Raw genomic sequence first — 11,131 nt, forward strand, 5'->3', positions numbered from 1 at the left:
TGCCTGCGGAGAGGGCAGCTCGCTCCCCTCCCTGGGGGCTTGGAGGACTCAGCCCCTGGGTTTGGGGGTTTTGCTCAAACCCTCACGGAGACCCAACCTCTTGGTTCTAAGTTTCATTCTAAGGCAAAGAGGGAGGGGGCAGCCCTCGGCTTTTCTCTGTCTTGCAGACAGAGACACTAAAACAAACTCAGGCGACATCCTCGCGGGACCTGCAGTTGTCCCAGCCCCGAGGAGGAGCCTTGCTGTCCCCAGACAAAAGCGGGGAGCCTTGGCAAGTTCCGTGGCAAGCTCTTCTCCAAATGTGCAAACCACAGACTTCACCCGACTCCGTCCCCCATCCCGCTATGAACAGAGGTTAACAGTAAAGTTATCTTACGGTGGCCCCAGCTCTCTTAGCATGAAGTTTCCAGAGGTGCCGCCCTCCCTGGTGCCCTCGCAGTTCAGGCCTCGGCCCTGCAGGCGGGAGACCGCAGGCTCAGAAGAGCTGAGGACAGCGTTTGCCACCAGGACGCAACGGCGCTGTGTGTGTGGGGTCGCCACCAAGGATGGCCTCACGCACCGGGCCGCGTCCTGCCTTAGCGGGGCCAAGGCCACCCTGTGCGGCCCTCCTCCCAGTGGGGCAGCCCAGGGGTGGCAGGGCAGGTGCCTGCGGGTCGGGCCCTGACAGCAGCCTTTTTTAAAAAACTCTGGTCAGTCTCTCCCGGTCGGCCCAGGCGGGTCACCCAGAGCTAAGGCAGGGCCCAGTTCAGGGACCTCCTTTTCTTTCTATTCAGGAAGAAATATGGCAAAAACGAAAGCCACAGAAAAACCAGCCAGGCTCCAGTGACTTTTGGATCTAAACGGATTTATTTTGTGTGTGTTTTTTTCTTTCTTCAGTTTCGTATTAAAAGAAAAAAGAACCCAACGAAATACAACAACACAACGAAACTTGCAACGACTTGGAGTCTCCTGCGCCCAGCAGAAGCAGGCGCTGAAGGAGTGCAGGACGGGCTGCAGTCCGGGGCTGGGGGCTTGCAGGGGCCGGAGCACCGGCCTCCCCACCCTCTCTTCCGGCTACTCCAAAAAGTGATCAGCTCTTAAAACAAGAATCCACAAAAAACGAAACACATTTTAAATTAAAGTAAAAACACTTTCTCCACCCGCCCCCATGCCAGGAGATTCAGGCGAAACCTCCTCTTTAAAAAAATTTTTTTTCTGCTAGAAATACTGTGCATTACTTTTTTTCTTTCACTTCTCTTGAGGGTTAAAATAAGATATATTTTCCCGGGAGTCATAAATACGATCTGGTGCACAGAGAAATAGCAGCTCGGGAGTCCGGGCCAGCTCCCACCCCCCTCCCCCCGTGGAGTACAGCAGGGCAGCAGGACTGAACACAGCATAGATAATGCTCCTCGGCTTCAATCTCTAGGGGACGCCAGCGGCAGGGTGGGGGGCAGGCAGGCAGGAGGGCAGGCAGGGGCCAGGCCCCTCGGAGCGAGCGACACATGCTGGGACACGCGACGTCCGAGGGCAAACCCGGCCGGGAAGCAGGGAGCTTCCTCTAGGGTTTTCTTTTCTCACCACCGAGCAAAATAAATATAAATACTTCGAAAATAAGACCGCTTTAAAAAGGAGTAGAAAAGGGCAGGGTAAGGAGGCCAAAAGAAAGGAAACGAAGGAGCGCGAAGGAGCGCGGGGCGGCGGCGGAGGCCCTCGCGGCGGTCCGGGTGAGGTTGGGCGCAGAACCGCACCTCACGTATGTACAAGCGGACGCCAGGAAGGACTTCGACCCGGCCCAACTCTCCCGGGAATCGCCGTGCTCCGAGCAGAGGAGTCGTGGCAGCGTCAGGACGGCCACCCGCTAAGGTGCGCGGGCCGGGAGCGAGGAGGCCGAGGCGCGGGAAGGGGCCTCCAGTCCGGAGCCTGCAGACGTCGCAGCGGGGCTCGCGGGGCCGGCCCGGCCGGAGGCGGCGGCGTTAACGCGGGCGCCCGCGCGCGGCGGGCGCCTCGGCCCGGCCGTGCGTCCTCGCCCTGGGCCGCGGAGTCCGGGCCGCGGAGTCCGAGCCGAGGCCCCGGGCCGCCCGCGCGAGCCTCTTCTCGGCGGCGGCGCGGGCTCGGGGTCCGGTGCTCACAGGAAGAAGTCGGAAGCGCCCTTGGCCCCGACTCCCGGCGAGGACTCCCGCGGGAAGCCGGCTCCGCCCGCGCCCCCGGGGCCGCCCCGGCCGGCCAGCTTCTCGTATTTCTCCTTGTACAGGTCCCGCTCCTTGGCCAGGCGCCCCACCTCCAGCTTCAGCTGCTCCACCTGGCTCTGGAGCTGGCACTTCTCGCTCTCCAGAATGTGCCGCTGCTGCACCCGCTTGAAGCGGCACGACTGAGCGTAGCCGCGGTTCTTGAGCGTGCGCCGCTTCTGCTTCAGCCGGATGACCTCCTCCTTACTGAAGCCGCGGAGCTGCCTGTTCAGCTCGCGCACGGACATGGACACCAGCTGGTCGTCGGAGAAGCGCTCCTCCAGGCGCACGTGGTGGCCCGTGCCGCCGCCGCCATGGCCCGCGCCGCCGTGGTGGTGGTGGTGGTGGTGATGGTGGTGGGCGGCGTGGTGCGTGCCGTGGTGGTGGCCGGCGCCCATGTCGTCCGCGCCGCCGCCGCCCGCGAAGCCCTGGCCCCGGAAGGCCTCGTAGGCCGCGGCGGCCTCTGGGTGGTGGTGCGCGCCGTGGTGCCCGGTGTGGTGGCCGCTGCCGATGAGCGCCTCCACCGCGTCCTCGGGCGTCAGGTTGAGCGCCTCGGGGTTCAGGTGGTGCTGGTAGCCGCTCATCCAGTACAGATCCTCCAGCGCCGGCTTCCCCGAGGCGCCCCCGACGGCGCCGGGGCCCCCGCTTGCCGGCCCCGGGGCAGCCCCGGCCTGCACCGCGCCGCCGCCGCCCCCCGCGCCGCCGCCGGTGCCCGGGCTGGGCGCGCAGAAGCTGGGCGAGGAGGGCACGGAGGAGCAGGGCGTGCTGAGCGGCGTCGAGGATAGCGAGCCGGGCGGCAGACGGTGGCAGAAGCGCTCGGCCTCGGGTGGCTCCTTCTTCACCTCGAACTTCATCAGGTCGAAGTCATTGACGTACTCGATGGCCAGCGGGCTGCTGGGCAGCTCGGCGCCCATCGCCAGCTCCGCGGCCATCGCCCGGGGGAGCCCGCCGCCTCGCCCGGCTGAGCCCCAACAGGAGGCGGGGGGGGGGAGCCACGGGCCTCTCCCCCCCCTTCCCTCCCCGCGGGCGGCGGGTCCCTGCCGGGGCGGCGGCGAGAGGCGCGGGCTCCGAGCCGAAGCGCGCGGGGAAAAGTTTCACGCAGCCAACTCAGGGGTGGCCACTGGGGACGCCGCCGGTAGGGCCTCTCGGGCAGCCCTGGGTCGCTCCCCGGCGGGTGCAGGCCGGCCGCGGTGCCCTGTTCCCGAGCCGGCGGCCAGGCGGTGGCCCGGCGGGTGGCGGTGCGGCCACCGCCTCCGGCTGCTCGGGTTCCCCTCGCTCCGCCCGCGTACAGCCGGCCCCGCCTCCACCGCCGAGTGCCGAGCTGTGCGCTCTCCCTTATAGTGCCGGGCGCCTGGGCCCGCCTTTCTGGGAAGGGTACGCGCCTCCGGGCCAATCAGAGCCCCAGACCCGGCGCTCTCATTTGCATATCCCCATGGCAACCGGAGCCCAGCTGTCAATCTCCTGCGGGGAACAGCTGTGGGAAGGGGTGGTGACCCGCCGCCAGGGAGAGGAGGGGCAGGGCCCTCTGGTGGCCGCCTCGGGGGACTGCACGGGCAGAGGGCGCGGGGCGCGCGGGGGCCGCGGGACGGGGCCCGAGGCCTCCGAGGCCTCGCGTCCGCGACGGGGCGGCCACAGAGTCTCGGGGAGCAGGGGCTGCTCCTCGGTGCCTCCTTCCCCTGCAGCCCAGCTGGCCGTGACCCGGCAGCCCCTTCCCAGGTTGTTTTCCGGCCGGCCAGGAGCCTGCGTCCAGCCCCGCTAGCGTGGTGGCGCCGGGACATTCCGGTCTCCCGACACGGGTGACACTGCGCGGCCTGGCCGGGCGCTGCGCGGGAGAGCCGGTTATTTTTAGCTCCGCGGTTCAGGCGGGTTCAGGAATTTAGTCAACAAAGTTGCTGGCACCTCCGTGCGGCGGGATCCACCGCGGGACGCCCGACTCCAAGGGTGTGCGGCGCAGGTGGGGAGGGAGTCGCGCGCAGGCCAGCGAAGTGGGGGCGCCAGGGACCCTAGTATTGGGGCCTGAGCTGCGGGACGGGTGAGGCCTGGGACTCAGGGGTTGGTTGGAGGGACCCGGGGTGGGAGGGGCGCTTAGGGCCAGAGGGCCGCCAGGCCCGCACCGCATTAGGCGTCCGGGCTCCAGCTGCCCGCCTGCCCAGGTCCGGCCTCTTGGCGGGGGTTGTGGCGCAGAGCTGGGCGGGGGCGGGGATTGGGGCGGCGGAGGTGGGGAGCCTGCAGTGCGAGGAGAAACCGGGCGGGCTGGGCTCAGGGAGCGGAGGGGAGCGGAGGCGCGCCTATTGCCCAGGGCTTGGTGACTAGGTAAAGAACTGTGGAGTAGTGGGTGCGCCCAGAGCAGGGGGCGGTCCCTGCCACGGCCCTCCAGGGTCGGCTGAGATGGGAGGGCATGACCCAGAGAGGCCCCCAATTCTCTATACTATTATGTGACTTTTATAATTTAAAAACTCAGTCTTAAATGCAACCATCTATGCACATAGAAGCAAAAGTCTGGAGGGACTGTGGGCAAGACGTCACCAGGGGCAGCCTAGCCATGTGCTGGGGGTGTTTATCTACCAGGGTTTTTACCTTGTTCCTGGCATGAATATCTAATATTTTATAATAAGAAAAGTGTCATACAATGGGGAGTGAAACCGCACTTCTTAAGATGCCATGGGGGTGGCCCGGCCCCATCTGCACAGTGGGCACCTCTTGCCCCTTCCTCCTCTCCCCCACGTCCCTCTGGGTGGGGCTGGGCTGTGAGGCCGGGCCATGCGGAGAACAAGGACCCGTCCCACAGGGATGGCCCAGCAAGTGGCAGAACACAGGCCCCAGGCTGGGGGTTTGGGCTCTAAGGCCAGATGCGTTGCCAGGTTTGGGGCTCCCTTTAAAGCCCGCAGCGTTCAGAGGGGTGATGTCGAGCTGGTGGTACGTCTGCCTGTCTGAGGGGGAGAGCGTGTCTGCACTGGGCTGCTGTGTCTGGCCACCTGGGCTCGGCCCCTCACACTGTGGCTCCCGCCAGGCCGCTAGACCAGCTACGGGTTTGGTCCCAAGCGCAGAAGGCTGCTGGGGTGGAGCCAGGCTTGTGCACATGGGGGCCCTCCTCACAGCTCCTGGCCTCAGGCCGAGGGGCACTGACCTACAGCCATGCCTGGGCTCTGTGGCACCCCCAGTCCCACCCAGTCGCCTCGTCTTGTCCTGAGACGTGCAGTAAGGCCCACCCCAAGCCCACCCTGGACCTCCTCGAGTCCTCTGCTCGGCCACACCAAGTCAGGGACAGTTCCCGCCACGTCCAGCCCCAGAATGTGATGCTCACGGATGCTGGGCCCCGCCCCAGCCCAGAGCCAGCCCGCCCCTCACTCAGTCACACGCACAGGCCACAGGCCGTTCGTTCACTCCCTCCACTGTGGGGGGGGGGACCCAGCGCAAGGCCTGCTGCAGAGACTGCATTCAGAACTGGGGAGAGGCACGGGGGCCTTCGGGGCAGCCTGGGACCAAGTAGGGTACCCATGTCCCTGACTGGCTTAGGCAGCCGGTAAGCTCCCTGGTCCTGGACTTTGCCTCGGGGTCGGACTGGCTTCCTAGAAGGTCTTTGGGCCGGCAGGCCTGACCTCAGCTCCTGGCGGTCCCCGAGCCTGGGGAACAGGAGCCCCTGGGGGGCCCTCAGTCTGCTCCCTGACTCTGCATAGTCTCAGCTGAGCTTTCTTCTCTCCTGTTAGTCACAGCCGGGCAGGTGGGAAAGGGGCCAAGAGTCCCCGTATGCAGGCTTTGGAGGGCTCGCCCGACCACCCGGCGCCCTGCACTGTGGGCAAGACAGGCTCTCCCAGCCCAGGGAAGGTGCTGCCCCTTCGTGACTCAGGTGGTGGGCTCCAGGCTGGCTCCTTTCTCTTCAGAAACTCCTCTTTGCCACTTGCTGGCCTGGGGTGGGGCAAGTTCAAGGAGGCGCTCACAGCAGGGTGTGGGGAGCCAAGGCCACGAGGGACCAGGGCCATCCTGTCTGCCAGGAATGGCTGGTAGAAGGCCACAGAGAGAGCATACAGGTGTGCTGTGTGCCCCGGCCGTGGCTGTCCTCTCAGCTCCCTGGACGGTGGAGGCTGGGCGAGAACACGCCAATTCCATGTTGCCCAGAAAAGGATCACTTTCTTCCCATCCAGCGCCACCACGTCCTCTGGGGGCCTCTCGCACCCACCAAACAATCAGCACCTGAACCCACGGAACTCCACAGGGAGCACCCGTGGGGCTCGTCATTAAATGTACCCCACGAGTCTTTACTGAGCACATTCTGTGTGCCAGGCTGCCTGCCCGAGGGCAGTGTCCACTGCCTTTCACCAGGGAGGTGGCCCTGGTGTGTGGGAAGCGTGGTGCAGCCAATAGTGTGCTCATGGGCTCTGCAGTGGACGGTTCGCCCTGGGTGCAGCTGGACGGCTCTCTCTGACCCCGACAGCTGGGAGGACTTGAAGGCTAGAGTGACTGGACAGCTGATGGCTGGCAGATAACAGGGGCTGTAGCTGGACTGGCATCTCCACACGGCAGCTGACCGGTTGGGCTTCCTCGCAGCATGGCGGCTGGTTCCCAGAGGGAGTGTCCAAGAGAGACTGGCGGACGTGCCTGGCATTTTTGTGAGGTGCGGCAGTGCTCAGCCCACATCCCAGGGGGGCACAGACACAGTCTCCTACAGGTCACGTAGAGGAAAAACACTACACTGGTACAGCATCGTTGGCAAATACAGTCTACCAGAGTGGGGATGAGAGAGCAGGAAATAAACCATAAAATAATAAGTAAATTACACAGCTTATCGGTTTCCCACTGCTGCGCAGGAAATCACAAGTCCAGCAACTCCAAACAGCATCTTTACTGTCTCAGTGCTGTAGTCAGGAGTCCCGCAGGGCTAGGGTCTCAAGGTCGGGGGTGGGTGCATGTGTGTTGTGTATGTGTGTGTGTGTGTGTCTCTCTCTCTCTCTCTAGTCTGGAGGTTCCCCTGGGGAAAGAGACCCCCAAGCTCCCTCAGGTTGTCAGGACCATTTCTTGGAGTCTGAGGAACCAAGGCCCCGGGCTCAGGGGGCTGGAGGCCGCCCTGGCTCCCTGCACCCCATGACTGCCCCAAGGTGGCCAGGCCAGCGACAAGAGCCTCTGGAGGAGCCCTGCCCACCCGATGGGGAGGGGCCACCACAGCAGGTGAGAAAGGGAAAGGTCGAGGGGGCTTGGCCTGATGTGGGGAGGGATCAGGTGCCTGTGGTGCCACCTCTGGGGACCACAGGATCGCCCATGGGCAGTGCTGCGTCAAAGTCCCAGCTCAGCGCCCTGGGCTCTGGGCAAGTCCTGTTGCAAGGGCTAAACGCTCCATCACAAAGTGCGGCGCTGCAGGTTCTGCACGGGCCCGCTACTGAGCTGCCTCATGGAAGTCACAAGGTGAAGCCCCAAGACTCCCGTCCTGAACAGCCGGCCCCAGGCTCTCCAGGCTAGGGTCAGAGGTGCTGCTCAGCCTCGGCCAGGGCCCAGCTGAAGGCCTCTGCTCAGCACTCCCTCCCTCCGGGGATCTCTTCCTGAGCTCAGAGCGCCAGCTGGTGCTCTCCCCACCCAGGGGCTCATCAGCATTCAAAAGTGAGGAACCGGGTCTGCATACTCTGCGGGGTGGGCGGTGCCTCCCTGGGGAAGGGCTCAGGCCGCTGGAGTGCCACACACGCCCCCTTCCAACTCCTCCCAGCCCCCAGGAGAGGCCGGGCCCCTGCCCAGGCAGCACCTCCTCCAGACTCCATGTGGGAGTCACCTTGGCGGACCCCAGGCCCACAGGCCTCCCCAGTGCACCCCCCCACCTCGGATGCCTCGCCTCCCCTGGGGCTAGGGGCCCAGATTCTGAGGACCCTCGTGTGGTGGACCAGGCCCACGCCACCTGCTGGTCACCTGACTTCAGGCCTCACCTAGAGGGCCTGCCCGGCCACGGCTCCCTGTCCTTGGGGCCATCAACTGAGAGGCTGCATGACCTGCCTCACTAGAGCAAAGGGCAGTTCACGGGGTAGCAGGGGGGACAGGCCTGAACAGGGCAGCGGGCTCCTGACAAGGCAAGAAGGCTCCAGGAGACCCTGCCTGGGCTCCACGGCCCTCACGCAGTTGGGGCTAGTGCAGGGCACTGGGGCGGCGACCCGCACCTTCAACCCCAGGGCGCCTGGTTGGCCTGCCCCTTAGCACGAGGAGCCCAGAGTGACCACTGCCCCCTCCTCCTGCCTGGGAACAGAGACTCTGACCAGGCTGAGCCTGAGGCTGACAAGGTCCTCAGGGGGTCACAGGGGCTGAAGGGTCCCCAGGGCACGGGCCCAGGGGCCCAGGGCAGCCGCTGGTGGGGCAACTCCTCTTCCCGGGGTGCCCAGCCCTTCCTGAGCTTTGCACACTGGCCTGCAGCTGTCAGACCGGCTGCTTCCAGGCGGTGGGCTGCGCCGTGGGCAGTGGGGCCAGGGTACAGGTATGCACACAGAGGAGAGAGAGCGGCTGGGGAGGGTGGAGGGTGGACCCCGGAGAGCAGTGGCGGTCCCAGGCAGGCGGTGGGCGTCCAGCTGCCCACTGGTCTGTCGGGAGCCCCCGCAATGGACACACCTGCCCACCTCCTGTCCAGCTGGTGCCCACTTTGCAGTCTTGGGTGCGTGTCCCCTCTTTTACCGTGGAGGGAGGTACAGGGAGTTAGTGAGGAGGTGAGGGTCTGAGCCGGCCTCTCAGATCAGGAGGGACCAACAGCTGTGTCCCTGGTGGTCTCCTATCTGCCCAGTCGGGGGAGGGAGGGTTTATCCCCCGCCCTCCCATCATCGAAGGTTTGCCCGCTGTGGTGGCGCTGACGGTGGGCATCAAGAGGGAGCCTGGGGAGGGTCGCCGGGCAGCGGGGCAGGTTGCATCCCCGGCTCTTGCGGTCTCCTCCGTCATCACTTAGCCCAGGATCCTCGGCCCCCGCCGCACCAATCCACGTGGCTCCTCCAAGGCCCTGGGCCGAGGCCACCACCGAGAGACCCGAGGGGTGGCCGGGTGAGGACACGGGCTCTGCCAACATCTGCCCGCGGGGCCAGGCTGGGGAAGCTAGCTGGCCCACAGCTGGTCCACTCAGTTCCCTGACGGGCTGGGGGCCCTTTTAAAAAAAAAATCAATTAATTAATTAGTTAATTAATTTATTTTTTTGGCCGCGTTGGGTCTTCGTTGCTGCGCGCAGGCTTTCTCTAGTTGCGGCGAGCGGGGGCTACTCTTCATTGAGGTGCGCAGGCTTCTCATTGCGGTGGCTTCTCTCGTTGCGGAGCACGGGCTCTAGGTGCGCAGGGTTCAGCACTTGTGGCGCACGGGCTTAGTTGCTCCGTGGCATGTGGGATCTTCCCGGACCAGGGCTTGAACCTGTGTGTCCTGAACGGGCAGGCGGATTCTCAACCGCTGCGCCACCAGAGAAGCCCCTGGGGGCCCTTTCTTCACAGCTGGGTCTGACTCCAGAATCCACCACCCTGCCGAAGTGGCACACGTCAGGCCCCAGCGATCAGCACGGGACGACGGGACCCCTGCTCCGCTGGATTTAGCGGCGCCACCGCATGCTGACGCTGGGCAGGACCTTTGCCACGAACCGGCCTTGGTTCTTGTCACCTCTGGGGCTGCCGCAGGGACGTGCCATCACACAGACAAGGACTGGTGGAGAGCAGGAGCCCCGGATGCTCACCTTGGCCTCCCGGGGTGGAGTGTCCATCCCTCCCGAGCCGGGGCTGGGCCGAGGGGCCTTCTTTGGCCCATGTGACCCTCGAGGATGCAGCGTGGGTGGAGGCCCGGAAGGAGCCCGTGGAGGACAAGCGGCCGTGCAGCTGCCCCGACTCCAGGCAGGAGTGTGAGGCTTCAGGCTGGGAACAAGAGGGCCCCCAGCGCACGGGGTGGTTTGTGATGCAGATCCCGGGGCGGTAGCCAACTGATACAGAGATGCAGGCATGGGGCGGCCACCCCAGGAGGGAGGCTGCTGGCACATGCTCACCAGGGGGAGCACAGCTCACTTCCCTGGGGGTGAGGGGTAAATACCCTGAGCGGCCATGCACCCCTCTAGGCCTGGGCAGTGGCATCCAGCAGGGGGCCAGACCCTGTCCGAGGCCCCCGTGCCCTCAGCCGGGGCTCCCCAGGCCCTGGGGCCAGAGACGCTGCCTCCTCCCCCGGGCTGCCCTGTCCCAGGCCTGGTGACAGCTTGGGGCAGGTCCTCTGGCCCCAGGCTGTGGCATCCAACGTGTAGCCAGGCCCCTCCTGGGTCTCTCCCAGCCACAAATCACACTGGCCTAGCCGTAGGGGACAGGCTGCCCCAACCCTCTGAGCCATCTCGGGGTGGCAGGGAAGTGGCCCACGTTCCTGCCCGAAGGCACAGAGGGGCTGTGCCTCCGCCTCGCCAGGGCCAGGCGGGCAGGTGGAGAATGAGTGGGGGCCGCTGGAGGGGGGTCTGTGGCCTGCCCCTCACCTTCCCCTCCATCTCAGGCCTCCAGGTCACCCTGGGGAGGCTCTGGGGCCCCTGGGTAGTGTGCGCCCACCCGAGCCATGCTCAGCAGGCCGGGCAGCGGTGGGGTGGCAGTCAGGACAGCCACGCGGACACAGGACAGAACCTTTATTGCTGAACACAAAATGCCCACCAGGGAGGCCTGCCTGGCAGTCTCTCCCTGGGCAGGAGGCCTGCGGAAGGACCGGGGGGGGGGTGGGGGAGGCGGGGGGGGGGGGGGGCGCGTGCATCGCATGGCCGCTGCCACACCCACAGAGGGGACGGGCCTGGGGGTGAGCCCTGCCAAGCACCCCTCGGGGCAAGGCTGAGGACCCAGGGGTGGGCGGGTGGGTGGAGCCCAGCCCGAGGGAGGCGAGGCCTGGGCACTGATCACACAGGGCTGAGAGCCAGGCGGGCAGAGCGACGGCCCTGCAGCCCCCGGGGGGCGCTCTGTGGCAAGCGGTCCCTCCTA

The 11,131-nt window shown here is 65.7% G+C and overlaps 1 protein-coding gene across 1 annotated transcript; it reads right to left on the reverse strand.

The window, feature by feature from the left end:
- Positions 1 to 2,107: 2,107 nt before the first annotated feature.
- MAFA (MAF bZIP transcription factor A) lies at positions 2,108 to 3,139 on the reverse strand. The gene has a single exon (XM_068525944.1). The coding sequence runs from the start codon at positions 3,137 to 3,139 to the stop codon at positions 2,108 to 2,110; it is 1,032 nt and encodes a 343-aa protein (XP_068382045.1).
- Positions 3,140 to 11,131: the final 7,992 nt, after the last annotated feature.

This window comes from Eschrichtius robustus, chromosome 17 (assembly GCF_028021215.1).
Source record: "Eschrichtius robustus isolate mEscRob2 chromosome 17, mEscRob2.pri, whole genome shotgun sequence".
NCBI lineage: Eukaryota > Metazoa > Chordata > Mammalia > Artiodactyla > Eschrichtiidae > Eschrichtius > Eschrichtius robustus.

What these genes read in the sequence shown, in the direction of transcription:
- MAFA (XM_068525944.1), bottom strand. Translation starts at nt 3,139, where the DNA reads ATGGCCGCGGAGCTGGCGATGGGCGCCGAGCTGCCCAGCAGCCCGCTG.